Source organism: Apostichopus japonicus, chromosome 6 (genome assembly GCF_037975245.1).
Source record: "Apostichopus japonicus isolate 1M-3 chromosome 6, ASM3797524v1, whole genome shotgun sequence".
Taxonomy (NCBI): Eukaryota; Metazoa; Echinodermata; class Holothuroidea; order Aspidochirotida; family Stichopodidae; genus Apostichopus; species Apostichopus japonicus.
The window spans coordinates 6,999,465-7,016,204 of NC_092566.1; the positions used below are offsets into that span (position 1 = coordinate 6,999,465).

Consider the following 16,740-nt stretch of genomic DNA (forward strand, 5'->3'; position numbering starts at 1 on the left):
AGGTACAACAGTTGTCTGTTGCTACACCGGTTAACGTCATTTCTCTACGTACGGAAAGTAATGTCCCAGCTGGATTAATAGCATTTGATCACATGACCGGGGTATTCTTTATTAACGATACCACGTTATGGATGAAATGCGACTTCGATCATCTGATATATCACGTGACAATTCAACTACCATCATCCGTGTCAATGGAAATCACCTTGAATGTTACTATAGAAGGAGAAGGTATAAAGTTTAAGATATTTTGCTTATAAGAAGCGATTTGAGTTCAACTTCGAATTAAGATATACACCCAAATGAAGGGATATATACTGATGAAGGAGATACTCCTCCTAGTGAGAGGATGTACCAAAATTAGCTCCACAACTTAGGCCAAATAGGCAAACAAACTTGTTTGAAAAAGCAACGTTATTCACACTTTTCCCCAAAAAAATGGGTAACTTTTGTTAGCATCGCTAGGTGCAAAGGCATCTGGTCACCAATATTGGGTACGATACTGTAAATAGGATTAAGTGGGAGAAGTGATTTATAATACTAAGGGAGAAATACTAAACGCAACTTAAGTCACATTAATAAAACAGCTGGTTAAAACGTGAGAAACTGTTATAATATTTCGAGTGGAAAATCGTTCCATTTGTGCTCCCAGCCCCATCCCTCCCTCGACGACTTTTTAAATCGAATGGATATGTCAATATTGAATATATTTGCCCTACTTTTCTACAGTAAAACCTTCTTTACCATCAATATGGAGTTTTCTCCCGAGTTACTAAGAACTACACACTGTATTACTTGAGACTAAACACTGTGTTACTTTGGGACTACACACAGTTTCATTAAGCCTACAGAAGGACAACCAAATCAATTCTTTTGAGACTTTAATCCTGGTTTTGTGAATTGCACACCCACTTATTTTGGACCACATAACGGGTTACTTTGGACTTCATAACGTTTTACTGCGGACTAAACACCGTGTTACTTTGGGACTACACAACCAGTAACTTTGGACTACACAACTGGTTGATACACATCGTGTTATACACTGAAAACTTAAATTGGTTCACCGACTAACAAAACGTTAGTCCATCTGGTGCCTCTCCCGACTAACATAGCCTTAGTCAGTTGCTATACCGACTAATTTATTCCTTAGTCAGTTGGATTTCTTAGTCGGTCATCTTAGTCCGTCAGCTTAGTCGATCAACAATTTTTTAGTCGGTAAATGTTTATTAGTCAGTTACATTAGTTGGTGACATTAGTCGGTCTTTACCGACTAATTTATATGAGCCACCGACTAGTTTATAGCAGGTTTTACATTAGTCAGGATGGTGCCTCTCCCGACTAACCTTTCTTAGTCGGTATCGAATGACTAGTTGCACTGACTAGATTCACTGAAAGAATTAAACCCGACTAGTTTCACTGACTAGTATCACTGAAAGAAAAGAGAGCAGAAGAAACACAAATAATGTGTACGTTGGCAGTATTTATATCTGATAAAACTTCTGATGTCTACAAAAGGCTGACTTTCGACAGATAGAGAAGAAATCACTGTAAATAAAATCTGAAAATCTGATTTTTTTTCCAACAAAGTTAAGACAAGTTAATGGATCAAACATGAATCGCAAAAGTATAGCACTGCACAATAATGCAAAGTTGAGTCTTGGGCAAGGGTTCCTCATGACTTTCGTTTTAAAGTGGTACCCCAAATCGACACCAGTTAAGTCTTCACGAACAAAGAGTGTTTCTCTTAACTACAAATGGCCTCCCACTTGTCTTCAGGAAGCCAAAATCTGCACCATTATTGACCTGTGAACAGAAAATATGATATACGTGTAAGCACAGATACAGATATAGCACATGATAACTCACATTATCATAAACATACAAATTTACATTAAAATTTTATAACATATTGGGAGGTATACATTTAAATCTAGGTCCCTCAAATTATAAGCCAGGAATAGCAGCTTTACCAAATAATTATTAGCTTTGCACAGCATAACACCAAGTTATTTCTCAAAGCTTAATAATTATGTTAATCATGTTAATAATGATCCCAATAGACCGGGATCCCAGAGGGTTTGGTTAGCTGGGAAGGTAACCAATCGCCTTGTACATCACAATGTTCACAGTGCATTCCTGTATATGAAACCAGACGACTGGCAAACCGACTGTGGTGGGTGTGGCTGGGAGAGCAATTTTAAAGTCACCTGATAGCTAACCTAGATCAGTTTTCATGGTAACACATCAAAGTAAGTACAATATGTCAGGTATGGCCCCAAGAACAACAAATGGCCATTGCCAGTAATTATTGGTGGTGGGGTACCCCTGCCAGTGATCTATAATTGACCCCTCAAGGCTGACCTAGGTCAGCTCATGAGGTAACCACTTGAAACCTACTGGAAAATGTTGGTTAGGGCTTCAGATACAACTGATGGGCATTGCCAGTAATTTTTATTGGTGGGGTACCCCTGCCAGTAGACCCCCAAAATGCCCATCCCCCATTGACCTAGATGAGCTCATGATGTAACCAGTTGAAAACTACTGGAAAATGGTATCACTTCATATGTAAGGGATGGGAATTTCCAGTAATTTATATTGGGGGGGGTACCCCTGCCAGTAGACCCCCAAAATGCCCATTCCCTCATTGACTTAGGTCAGCTCATGAGATAACCAGTTGAAAAATTACTGGAAAATGATAGGTATCACTTCATATGTAAGGGATGGGCATTTCCAGTCATTTACATTGGTGGGGTAACCCTGTCAGTAGACCCCCAAAATGCCCATCCCCCATTGACCTAGATTAGCTCATGAGGTAACCAGTTGAAAACTACTGTAAAATGATTGGCAGGACTCTATATATATGTAAGGGATGGGCATTTCCAGTAATTTATATTTGTGGGGTACCCCTGCCAGTAGACCCCCAAAAAGCCCCCCCCCCCCTCATTGATCTAGGTCAGCTCATGATTTAACCAGTTGAAAACTACTGGAAAATTATTGACAGGATTCTATATGTAAGGGATGGGCGGACTCTGGCAGTGGTGGCCCACCAATATAAAATACTGGAAATGCCCATCCTTACATATGAAGTGATACCTATCATTTTCCTGTAGGTTTCAACTGGTCAAATCATGAGCTCACCTAGGTCAATGAGGGGATGGGCATATTGGGGGTCTACTAGCAGGGGTACCCCACCAATAAAAATTACTGGCAATGCCCATCCCTTGTATCTGAAGTCCTAACCAACATTTTCCAGTAGGTTTCAAGTGGTTAACTCATGAGCTGACCTAGGTCAGCCGTGAGGGGTCAATTATAGATCACTGGCAGGGGTACCCCACCACCAATAATTACTGGCAATGGCCATTTGTTGCTCTTGGGGCCATACCTGACACATTGTTCTTACTTTGATGTGGTTACCATGAAAGCTGCTCTAGGTTAGCTATTAGGTGACTTTAAAATTGCTCTCCCAGCCACATCCACCACAGTCGGTTTGCCAGTCATCAGGTTTCATATACAGGAATGCATTGTGAACATTGTGATGTACCAGGCAATTGGTTACCTTCCCAGCTAACCAAACCCTCTGGACTCCCGCTCTACAGATCAGTGAAAATTTGACCAAACCTATGAAGCTTGCACGTAAATGATATACTAGACTGGTTTTTTTTTAAAACAGGTTATGAAAAGTATCTTAAATATCATTTAACAGTTGGGTACAATAGTTAAACTCACTCTTCCATTTTTTTTCTCTATGGTACTTGTTCCTTTGCTTTTTGGACTCTTGGATAAACTCTTTTGTTCTGCGAAGGGTACCAATATATCATCTTAAAACATGTCTTTAAGCCATATATAACACAGTTCTCCTCTTCTGTTGTTGCCTCCACACTGGTGTCGTACATCACAGGAAAGCTCACCCTTGACTTAGATATTTGGCTTTTCAATTCCTGCTGGAAGAAAGAAACAGCAAAGTATTCATCATTTGAAAAAAAAAATAAATAAAGTTGTCACCACAAAGTTATGTGAGATTTGCTTCCACTATAGTCTCAAAAAACAATCCCAAAGTTTGAAGCAGACTGTATAAAGCTGAAAATTTGAACGAGAGTGTCATCACCATTGCAACCAGAATCAAATGCCCAGAATACAGAGATAATAAAACATGGGCTAAATATTTGTTTGTTTTTATGATCTTTAAAAATATAAAATTTTAGAAACAGAAATGCACTGAGCCAGCTTATTTATAGGCCTAATCGTTTTTAGTTGTTATTTTGCTTGCTCACATAACAAGCCTGTTTAGACCTAGGCTAGAGGAGAATCAGTACTTTGTTACACTAAGTTTGTCTTCGGTTGTTTTGATATAGTCTTACTAGTAGTACTAAAGTATATAATGGACCGGCGAAGACTAGAGAATACCCAGAGTTTTAGCAACTGCGTTAAACTGTATCATCTGATCTATTATTTACGCCTATGAGTTTCATTCAATCTAGGATCAAAAAGAGAAAACTAATTAATCTTAACCTTTAAACTTTGCTACTAAACAGATATGCTTGAATTACAAATAAATGTCAAAAAAACATCATAATCTAAGAATCGATGCATATACATATACATAAACAGAATAATTTGAATTCGCGCAAGTGAACCCTGCACTACATTGGACAGAAAAAAAAAACGTGCAATTAGACCAAACTAAACATACTAAATTTTCCGTTACTTCTACATAAAATATCAATGCAAATACAACAACTTACTCTTTTGGCAGTATACTAAAAGCACATGTTATAATAACTTCAGACTATCAAGCTTTCCTGAGAAAAAACGGTTAATACTTCTTACAGTAAGCAAGTCGACCGTGAAGGAATGTCGCAATTGTTTCCTGGGCGTGACCGGAAATTAAATACTAAAAAATGATAAATGAAAAGGTTAAATAGAACTGAAGCGTGCATCCTGACTGCTCGCAACATATAATACCGTTGACTAGCCAACATAATTTGTTCAGCCTACTGTGACTGTACGTATGAAGGTCTAGCCTTGCTTATTCAATATCACAAAGCCTACCCATTTAGATTCACATGGGAAATTACAGGAAATCTTTACAAAATGAGTGTAGACTTCAAATAAACTATTGAGCCTTATAGTTCCAGCATTTGTTTGGGAATAAATAAGAAGATTATGTGCCACTGTTCAATCTAGCCCAATACACACATAACACATTGTTAATTGGTGTTTAGGATGCACACTTTAGTGTTGAGAATGCACTGCAGTACCCAGTAGAAGCCTATAGGCTACTCACTGTCATTGCACTTGTGTATTGCGAAACGCCAACGTGACAACGGTAGCGTTACACTAACCATAATACAGTACTAGTGCCAGTGGCCTAACAATTAACTTTAATTTTACCTTCAAATTAAAGGAATAACAGGTAGGCCGATGATGCAGTTAATACCTCCATTCTTCTAAAGACCTTCTTGGGTGATTTACGGTTGAAAGTTGCTTAGAGTGATCGTATGAAACTATGCCAAGCCCAGCAAGCCGCCGTTGCCTCTCGGTTTCCAAATTGAAGTGAATCGAATTGGGTTAAAATACATTAGTCTGTCGACACCGACTAAGCTACGATTATGGCGTAAATCGGGTGTCCGTATCGTTCTTAGTCCATGGGTTAAAATACCTTAGTCCGTCGCCACCGACTAAGCTGCGATTATATTTTTCTTAGTCAGTGTAAACTAACTAAGAAGCAGCGATGAAACGAAGATTTTTGCTAGTCCGTGTGCATTGACTAACGTTACAGACTAATTTAACGTTAGTCCGTGGCAATATTGACTAGTTTATTTTTTCAGTGTACTGTGCACTACACACCGGGTTACTTTGCATTACACACGAAGTAACTTCAGACTACACATCCTTGTTAATCTGGGATTATATACACACCGGGTTACTTTGGACTACACAAGCAGTTACTTTGATAATACTTACCGGGTATATCAACTTATACACACCGAGTTACTTTGGACTACACAACTGCAGGTTATATCGTACTACACTTCGTGTTACTTCATGGCTTCACAAAGTGTTACTTTGGGACTACCGAGAGTTACTTTGGACTATACAACCAGTTACTTTAAGACTACTTACCGGGTATATCAACTTATACACCGAGTTACTTTGGTCTACACAACTGCATGTTATTTCGTACTACACTTCGTGTTACTTCATGGCTTCACAAAGTGTTACTTTGGGACTACCGAGAGTTACTTTGGACTATACAACCAGTTACTTTAAGACTACTTACCGGGTATATCAACTTACACACCGAGTTACTTTGGACTACACAACTGCAGGTTATATCGTACTACACTTCGTGTTCCTTCATGGCTTCACAAAGTGTTACTTTGGGACTACCGAGAGTTACTTTGGACTATACAACCAGTTACTTTAAGACTACTTACCGGGTATATCAACTTATACACCGAGTTACTTTGGTCTACACAACTGCATGTTATTTCGTACTCAGTATAATCCGGGTTACTTCATGACTTCACACAGTGTTACTTTGGATCCAAGGGGGGCCAAGGGGGCCATTGCCCCCCCCCCCCAAAGGTGAGCCAAAAAGTTTCCGAACATCCGCTAAATCATATGATTGGAAATTTAAAAAATCGAGAGGAATAGCAGTGGTAGACTAGTCTAAACCTTTTCGTTTTCTGGTTTAAAATTAAATGCAGAGCTCCCAACTGACCCGCAATTCGCGGGAATTAGACCCGCATTCTAACACCCAAACCCGCTGACCGGCACAAGCGTCCGAAAAATCCGCATTGTAATTGTCAAGTATACATAAAAAAATTTGCATCAAATTTTGACTTAGCAATTAACCATCATTTCTGTAGCATTTAGCATAATAGAGTATAAAACCTCCTTTACAGCATCATTTGAACCTCAAATTAGCCTATATTTCTTTTCATTGGGGCGAGCATGCAGCGAACATTTTCATGCCACGGGAAAGAATGAATTATCACCTACTATTCAATTTATTGATGTTACACACAAAAAAATGCATATTTCTCAGAAAATTTTGGGTGACAAAAGCCTTTCTAAGTGCCACCATTTTACATGTAGGCATCACTAGGATTCCAAAAAAATCAAAAGGGGAGGGGGACACCCTCTCCCCTTATACCCCTCCCCAGGACGGCGATTCGTGGCATGAACCAGCATTTGCCTTCGCAAGAGTTGGGAGCTATATAAATGTATGAGCATGAGGATTTACAGTTTAACACCATTTTGCAGTTACAGGCTTGTTGTAAGAAATTTATAACCTATGAGAAATAAAATTTCTTGAGAAAGACAGTGGCGCCGGAACCGGGGGGGGGGGCTTGGGGGGCTCAGCTCCCAATGAAAAAGTTGAGGGGGCAAATGCATGATAAGCCCCCCAATATTTACCAAGGCTCCGAAACGTGCATCTGCCCATTTTTCAATGCATACTTGTCGATCTGTCCGATGCACACGTATACTATATAGGTGTAATAATTTTAGTAATTGCTGGGGACCCTCGGCCCGTCCCCTGGCTATAGACCACATTGCCACCCAACCGCGTCTTCACGCCCCGTGAAATGTGGAAGCAGTGAGTGTGAGTACCGGTAAGCGTACCACAACTTCGTCTTAGGCTAATGACTTGCCTCATTTCAGCCAGTTCTCCAACATCCCCTTACTTAGTGGCGGAGCGTCCATATATACAGTCAGGGGCGGATGCCCCCCCCCCCCCTGACGGACTCAAATGGACTGCTGGCGCCCTTTTCAGCTTTTCACTACTTTTTACTTATTCGCGATTATTGACTATTTTATTGCGCTCTCATATACCTATTGACATTTGTCATATTCTGTTGGTGTAATTTTCCGACAAAATGGCGACGACACCTATTTATTCTCCGTTTATCTGCAAATTAGCTAGGCCCGGAAAGGGTCATTTCCGGCGATCTAGGGAGTATCTTTACTCAAAAATTTTCTGTACGCTCCGCCCCAACCTGTGGTGGCGCTCCGCTTAGATAGTGTCGAAAGCGCCCCTACAGACCATTCTTGCCCCCTGACCAATACCCCTAGCTCCGCCACTGCCCTTACTACACTCAAAACGTCTTTGTGAGTACACTACGAGTAATAGCTACTCTCTTAAAACACCATCGAATATACAAATTACAATGTTTTTACAGACATTTACGTGCAATCTGAGAAATTGCAGGCTTGAGACCCATACTTTAGGGCTAGGTATTCGCAGCATAAAACACTCGGGAAGTGCCGTTTCCGGCTATCTGGGGGTTTGAAAAATCCCAAAATTTTCTTGTACGCTCCGCGCCAACCGATGGTGGCGCTCCGCTTAGATAGTCTCCACACATTAGCGCCCCCCCCCCTCCAATAATTTTTCCGTTCCGCCGCGCCTGGAGAAAGATGATCCCAACTTTGTTTTATAAATATTTTAGAAAATTACACCTGGGAAAGTAAATTTTTTTAAGAGTAAATTAACATCACCATTGTACACTTTTGTCGCACCAAATTGCATCTGAGGGCATTCAGCAATAGAAAATTTTCCAAAGGGGAGGGGCGCACCCCTTCCCCTTAGACCCCTCCCCCATATCACTCTAATGCCACTTTGGCCCCTCCCAAACAAAGGCCCTGGATCCGCCAGTGTATATATATATTCATTTATTGGTTTTTACGTCACATAGCCCACTCAATGGTAAAAAGTAATGTTCGCTTCTGAAATGTGATCTGTGTTGATAGGATGTATGGTAACACTGTTGCATCCTGACTTCAAGATAAACATTAACTAGAAAACGGTGATATTATGACAAATCGACCATGTATGTGCCGCAGTTTCCTTATACATACAGTTCTGTACATTTATCTGCATATCATATTACCAATGTTTTATATAAAATAAACCGGACTTGGGCTTGTAATTTTTAGAATGTTAACTCAAAAGTAAGCACTGAAACAGTAATGGCAAGTTTACAAAGTCTTAAAGCACCTTGATACACACAGAGAACAACAGTTTAACTATGCGACGAAAAATACTAATAAGGGTAAACCTCTTGTTTTTGGTGGCAAGCTCTGTCGCAAATCCCAATTTTTTGGGGAAAACCTGAAATGTACTAAAGGTACCGTACCTGGTAATAATGGGGAGAATCACATGCATAATTTGTAATTAATGCAAAGTTGAAACACCTACAACCTGTTTGTTATATTTCATCTTCACGTAATCTGAATATTACAATGGCGTGATACTTTGGATTGAAACACCGAACGAAAGCGAGCAGCGCAGACAAATATGACGTATCGCTACTGTTGTTATATATATATATATATATATATATATATATATATATATATATATATATATATATATATATATATTTATATGTATATGGTGAACTGTCAAATGAAGCATCCACATATACCAGCAGCGACTTCATGTCATTTATATTTCGTATCACATATTCGTATCATTTAAATTTTGGGGTCAATCATTTCGTTTAAACTTTTTTTCGTAGAACAATTCGAAGAAAAACAACCCCCCAATAAAAGTGCTTCAACTCAATTGCATTTGTCCTCATTATCGCTATAAATGTTTATGTCATGTTTTTATTGCCCGTCTTTCATTATTAGGAGATTTGATTAATATCCACTATATATGTTTCAGCGTCCTTTAAGCCAATATCCACGTATTATAACCAAGTCATATCAGGATGCGCCCAGGCTCTCTTGTTATTTTATATAAGGCAATCGGCGGTCTTCGATGTTATTAAAAAAGCTCATGGTTTCCTCTTGTGTTATAATAGGAGAGCGTATTATGTAAACAATTAAAATCCACAAAGGTGAAAAAATGTAAGACGAACACCATGGTTGAATAATTTGGAAATTCGTTATTTCCTGACTTCCGGTTGATGACCCACATTTAGTAGGCTATTTAAATAAAACTTTTCAAGATTTGTGCACGATTACATTTTGATATTTCTATTAGATGAAGTCCCTGCAAGTTCTCATCACGGACCAATAAAAACTATTTTGGAATCGTTGAACTTGATAAAAAAAATTTTTAAATTTCCCCCTTCTTTGACAAATGGGGAAATAAGTCTTTATCGAATAGAAAGTTAACGAATTATTTTGATATATGATAAGTCTCACGTGACTATGCCTTTAATATGTTATGCTTAATGAAGTATTAATGGAAATAACATGTCATGTTTGTTATTATATTTTTGCATTAAGCTTCTTTGTGAGGAAAGTTCGTCTTTCATCTTTTATGCTAGATGTGAAAATATCGATGAATTAAACAAACTGATTTTTTTTTAATTTTTTTTAACAGCCGCACAATGCAAAAGAAGTAAGTATTTCAATTTAATACATTTTGTAACCCCGACCAACGAACTCCCGGCCAACACCTCTAAATAAAAAAAAAGGGGGGGGGCTTGCAACATTTACAAGATTTTTTGGGTAAGACATTTTATACTGAGCAACCATTATAGGAGAACATATGGAAGGAAAGTACAGCACTTAACATATAAAACGTGTATCTTGTCAAATATGATGAATTGATACTTATAGAGTTATCAGATTTCAATATTTACAACTAACATGGATTAAGATCGTGTGTAAAAGTAAGTTGGCCTGACGTTTCGATCCTAGCAGGATCTTCTTTAAAGGCTAAATGACAAGTAACAGAAGGGACAAAAACACGCACAGAAAACAGACAGGTAAATGAGCATGGTGAACACAAAGAGGTTGATGTAAGGGGATTAGTAGACAAGGGATGATTGATTGATTGATTGCTTGATTGATTTATTTGTTTTATCACGTGAATATATAAGATGTGATAGGAAGTCCTCTAAAAAACCTTCAGATGGCTTAACAAAGTAGAGGACTCCCTGTAAAGAAAAGGAAAAAGTAAACTAAATATGTAAGAAAATATGAACATGTTTAATTAATAAGATGCAATAATTTTTTGAATAAAGTTTCTTCTGAATGATTTTGCAGAAGGTTTATTTGTAATATTGTCTGATAGAGAATTCCATGTTTTGATTGTACGTGCCCTTAGTGATAACATCCCCATTGTAGAATTATACCTGTTATAATGTGCATTGCCTGAAAATCTGGTATTGTAATGATGAATATCACTGTTACATATTAAGTAGTCATTAAAAGCATTTGGTAACAGTCCATTCCATGCCTTATAAGCAAATGTAGCAAGGTTAACTCTAATAATGTCATAAGTTTTTAACAACTTAGAACGCTTAAAAAGAGGATTTGTGTGGTCCCGTGGTCCCGGGATGGAGAGAAGAAAGAAAGAAACCAACAGGGGAAGAGGAGAGGTAGGAGATAAACAGTGGAGGGACAAAGAGAGGATTAAGGGAAGGGGGTAAGGAATAAACTGGAGAAGGAAAAATACAGAATATCGAATACCGTATAGTTCCGATTAGAAGCGCTGACGATACACTATTTGATAAAGATACCAATGAATCGATCAATCATTAATTAATATTCCATTATCTGATCGATTAGTCTTCATTCCTCACTTAAAATTTAAGTTAATTGCTATAGTTTTTAGGCGTTATGATAATTGAACAGTGTGGTAATTTTTTTAAACCAATCTGCAAATTCCAATTTGACCTGTATAGTGGGAAGCAAACCCTACCATGCAGCATATTTATCTTGTACACAGTAAGAATAGGAAACAAAATTGTGACCAACTTCCTCAAAAACCAACCAGGAAAGAAAAATCCTGCTCCGCTTGGCAGATATCCTGTTTAATTTCATGCCTGGGAGGAGAAGAGGGTGGGGGGGGGGGTGGGGGTTGGGTTGTTTTAATTTCATCAATGTTTGATATCATATAAACGTTACATTATAATATAACAGAGGCAATATTGGAAAGAATTTCATTTCAGTCGTAACAACATTTGTTACTTTAGAATGAGTAATAATAAACAGTAATGAAACAAAGGAGGAAAAGTATAAAACATTGCAAAACCCAACTACCAGTAGAAATATGACGTCATATTTAGACTTGATCAAAGTCTTAATGTGTCAAAATGAATGAGAAGCCCTTTAAAGCGTGATATGTTCCAAAACAAAGTCACATTTTTTCTTAGCTGTTTTGGGAATTCGTAAACCGTGAATCTCAATCGAACGGTTTAATCGTTATGGTTCGGTTTACTTCGCGGTTTAATGGAAGCATTTGAGTTAAATAATTTACATTCGATTCGTTTTACAATAAACACCGTTTTGTCTATTGTGTGATTTGAGTAAGAAAACAAAGATGGGTGTAGGAAGTATGACGTAATTATTACGTCATGTTAGGGGGAGTAAAACTACTCACCGACAGTAAAGAAGCTTATAGTACCGTTTATAAGTCCTAAAACATGATTTTCCATAATTTCTGTTAGTGTACAGATGCGCGCAGTTTTATACACGCGAAGAATGTGAGAAGGCCTGTGGATACGGTGCGCCGACCTCCCGATGTCAGTGGAGACAACAATCGAATCCCATGGCAATAACCGATAACTTCAGTACCTGCTCACCGAACCTAGAGACCTGCCCGGATCATATTTGTGATGATTGGGAGAGAAAACACGGCCTATGCTGGCAGGACTGCACAAGTATATGTTATATCTCATCATTTTGTTTTGGCTGCTAAACTAAGCTAATATTTTAGGATACTTTTATTTTTTGGAACCAATCTTAAAATTTTACCATAACTAGTCAAGGGAATTGTAGATAAAATAGGAAATAAAGGGGTATATATGAGGTTTTGGAAAATTTGTTATTAGTCGAAAAAAGGGGGGCAAAAAATGCAAAGTATTACATTGTATAGTGTCCTAAATCTATTATATATACAGGACTTCAAAGTTATGTCTGCAGGCCAACAAATTTATTTAGGTTATATCCTCTGTCACGTCCGACTAACGTAGTTTTGTATCAGGATCGAATGGTTATTCAAATTTCCCAGCCCCTTGGAAAATAGAGCTGAATACAACCTTTGTTAGTCGTTGCGAAGTTTAATTTTTCTCACTGCATTTTCACTTACAGGCCTGTGGATAAATTTCTTTCATTTTACACGTTTTCATGATTTTTTTTATTATGACAAACAATAACAAAACAATGTAAATGCTTGAAATCGTACTAATATCCAAGAAATAAAACTGACGTTACAAAATCCGTACGTCCCGGTAATTCGTGGAATTGATTCCATTTATAGTTAAGTTAAATTGTTGGTATAGGTGCTATATTAGTGATATATAAAAGACACAATATGTACTTTATCTTTATTCTTTTAAGTTTATTTATTACGTGACAAGACATTATTAAAATGAGGGGGGTATGCGACAAGAGGGCCCCCCCCCAAAAAAATTCGCGTCAGTTCACGAACTTCAGTCTCTGTTTTTGTTATATAATGTTTCGTGTTTTTTTTTTAAAACTAACTTCCAGGGTATTTTTCTTCTTATTCCTTTTTATTTTTGCAGCTAATGTTCTTTTTGGATGGCAAAATATCGATACCACGTTTGGCATTGGCAATGCGGTTGGTCCATGCGTTTGTAATGACGAGGGTGACTGCCACTGCAGGAACCTACAGAAGACAATTGATAATAACGAAGTCATTTTGACAGACGGATTATCTACAGAATCAGACGAAAGTAACGTATTGACTCTTTTTCCATAAATAATTCAACCATGCATGATTTACGATTTAGAAAAACCATGTGTAAAGTCGATGGTGTGAGAGGGTGGGGTGGAAGTGGGGGTGGGGTGAGGCAGTTGAATGGGCTTGTTATATTCCGTAATTGTAGATAAAAGTCACTGATTTGTCCTACAGTGCTATACTTTGGCGACATGATATGTGCGAAATCGTGTGAATATTGCTTGTCGAGAAAACGTGCAATTCGTATATAAATGACGCGAAATCAATTACAGGATTATAACGTTTTCCGAATCTTATAACTATGCTAAGTTCAGGCTATGCGTCAATAAACATGCTGTGAGAATATTGTAGGACTAAGCAAAAGTATACAAATTTGTTTCAAGACAGGCTTTGGGACAAAACGTGCCTCATGAAGCAAACAATTGCCCAAAAGGTTACAGCTGGTTATAGAAATCAGATTTCTTTCAGGCAACTTCGTCACTCAATTCAATAACCATATACACATCATTGTGTATTTTGTGTTGTTATATTAGCATGCCATTGTTCTACGTAACCCTTTTCTGTCATGATTCTAAGAAATTTGTGGTTGTTTTAGACAACAGCTCCTATACAAAACTGATTGTCTTTTCATGTAATCGCGTATTTCAAGTTGGAATAACAAAAGGCCATTGTACAACTTCGCCTAGCTCCCATTGTTAAGGGCTCTGTGCAATTGTGTGTTTTTTTTTGGAACACTCACTATACAGTTCCTGATTAAAGGCCCAGTCACATCTCACCGGATTGCACGAACTGACAAGAGTACGTGCGAAAAAAAAACAGTCATCCGGTTATTTCCGTTGGCAAAAGTTGTCGCGCATGCATTTGGGGGTTGCAACGTACCGGACGTTCAACGGTGAAAACGGATTACAAACGTACAAGGGACGGACAGCAACGGACGAACAACGGATGAACAACGGAATAACAACGAACGAACTAACGAACACCAACGGATAGTAACGAATTTACAACGGACAATTAACGGATAAAGAACATACAAAACGTAGGAGTACCGGAAAAGTAACGGACATACCGGACTAGCAACGGAGAAGAAACGGTCTAAAACCGGGGCCTCCGGAGTGCCTCAAAATCAGGGGGCATCCTCATGAAGTTGATGAAAGATTTTCGTCTTCCATTCGCAGCTCCTGCATTAGTTTGTCATAAAGACCACACTGCCGTCTTCTCTGTGAACCTAGCAAGGCCCTAGACCAGCATTTAAGCCGAGCACGTCTCTTCCTTCTCTTCTTGACTTGTTCATTGGTCTTGATGTTGGCTTCAATGATAAGCATCTGTGCTTGTAAAGCTGACACTGTGGTCTGAAGCTTGAATCTTTCTGAAGGGTCCATGATGTAGGTGTTGACGGTAGAGGTAGGAGCAGAATGAGGCGTGGGACGCTTGGAGTGGACAAGGTGGAGGTACGCTGCATCTCCGTTCTATGTCCGTCTGTTATACTGTCCTGGCCTGAGTTCTTCCGTTTCTTCCGTGTAACGTCCGTTACCTATCTGTTCATTGTCAGTTCCATTCCTTTGCACTTCCGTTATTTCTACGTTAGCGTCCGTCGAATATACGGTATAGGTACTGTACTTCTACGTTTCATCCGTTCTTTGTCCGTTAATGATCCGGTGAGCAATAGCAATAACCAGAGACGAACGGAGAAATACAGTATGCCAAACGCATACAGAACGAACAAAACGCATGAGAAACTAATAAAACGGAAGCTTAACGGATTAGTAACGAATAAATAACGGAGACATTTTTCGGCGGATGTCCGTTCCAAGTGTATGCATGTTCAAAATCGACACCGGACAAACCGGACCCTCCCGGTAATGAAACGTAGACGGACGGAGGAGAACCGCATACTAAACGGATACTAACGTACATCAACGGAGTGCCATTTTTTATCTTCGTTCCCTCTCCGTTATTGCAATCCGGTGAGATGTGACTGGGCTTTAAGGTAGCTAACCATGGACCTGACAAATTAAAGTACCTGTATATGTAGTAATGCGAAAAATTGTTAGATTGTTCTGAATGGTCTCAAACATTGAAAACAAATGTTCAAGCCTATTTTTCACGGTTTTGGATTATTTTATTACAGTGAGGCAATCATAGTGTTACAAACTAAAGGTAACAGTATAGTCCTTATTGAATTTTGAAAACCATCAAGGGATGCTTCATTGTCACTTAAAAATTACATCATTTAAAATTTGATACCTCAATAACTTTCCGATATAGCATCATTTGTTTTGTTGCACTCACGTATAACTCGATAGTGCATTAGTCTTGCATGTTCAGTTTGACCGGAGGTTTGAGAAATCTTCACAAACGTGCAATAATTGTTTTTCAAAATAAGATATAAACTATGCATTTTCTCTCTAACCGAGAACACGATGAATCAGTCTCTCACTGAGAACACGAATACATTTTCTCTCAGTGGGAACAATATTCACTTTACTTCATTGAGAACAATATGCAATTTCTCTCAGTGGGAACAATATTCACTTTACTTCATTGAGAACACTATGCATTTTCTCTCACTTAGACAACTATATACTGTTGTTCACTTAGAACACTGTATACTTTCTCTCACTATGAACACTATGCACTGTCTCTCATTGAGAACAATATTCACTTTACTTCACTGAGAACAATATGCAATTTCTCTCACTGGGATCACTATATGCACTCTCTCTCTCTCTTGAGAACACTATGCACTTTATATCACTGAGAATGCACTTAGGCTCTCACTGCGAATACTATGTAGTTTCCCTCAATAAGAACACTATGCACTTTCCCTCACTGAGAACACTATACACTCTCTCTCTATTGAGAACACTATGCACTTTATATCACTGAGAACAATATGCACTTAGGCTCTCACTGCGAATACTATGTAGTTTCCCTCAATAAGAAATCTATGCACTTTCCCTCACTGAGAACACTATACCCTCTCTCTCTATTGAGAACACTATGCACTTTATATCACTGAGAACAATATGCACTTAGGCTCTCACTGCGAATACTATGTAGTTTCCCTC

At 38.5% G+C, this 16,740-nt stretch overlaps 1 protein-coding gene and 1 long non-coding RNA gene across 3 annotated transcripts in view; one reads left to right on the forward strand and one right to left on the reverse strand.

Moving 5' to 3' along the window:
- Positions 1 to 16,740, forward strand: part of LOC139969268 (proto-oncogene tyrosine-protein kinase receptor Ret-like) — a 45,322-nt gene that overhangs the window by 5,744 nt on the left and 22,838 nt on the right. The window contains exons 3-7 of the mRNA XM_071974183.1: positions 3 to 231; positions 10,343 to 10,360; positions 12,417 to 12,629; positions 13,494 to 13,669; positions 14,416 to 14,467. Coding sequence (XP_071830284.1) covers positions 3 to 231; positions 10,343 to 10,360; positions 12,417 to 12,629; positions 13,494 to 13,669; positions 14,416 to 14,467 — 688 coding nt within the window. The remainder of the gene's footprint in view (positions 1 to 2; positions 232 to 10,342; positions 10,361 to 12,416; positions 12,630 to 13,493; positions 13,670 to 14,415; positions 14,468 to 16,740) is intronic.
- Positions 1,043 to 5,833, reverse strand: LOC139968842 (uncharacterized). Of its 2 annotated transcripts, none has more exons than XR_011793554.1 (3): positions 4,746 to 5,833; positions 3,730 to 3,941; positions 1,043 to 1,806 (listed from the first exon to the last, which is right to left on the reverse strand). It is a non-coding gene; the product is annotated as an uncharacterized lncRNA (long non-coding RNA). The 2 variants fall into 2 exon arrangements; XR_011793553.1 differs by having other exon boundaries at positions 3,730 to 3,944.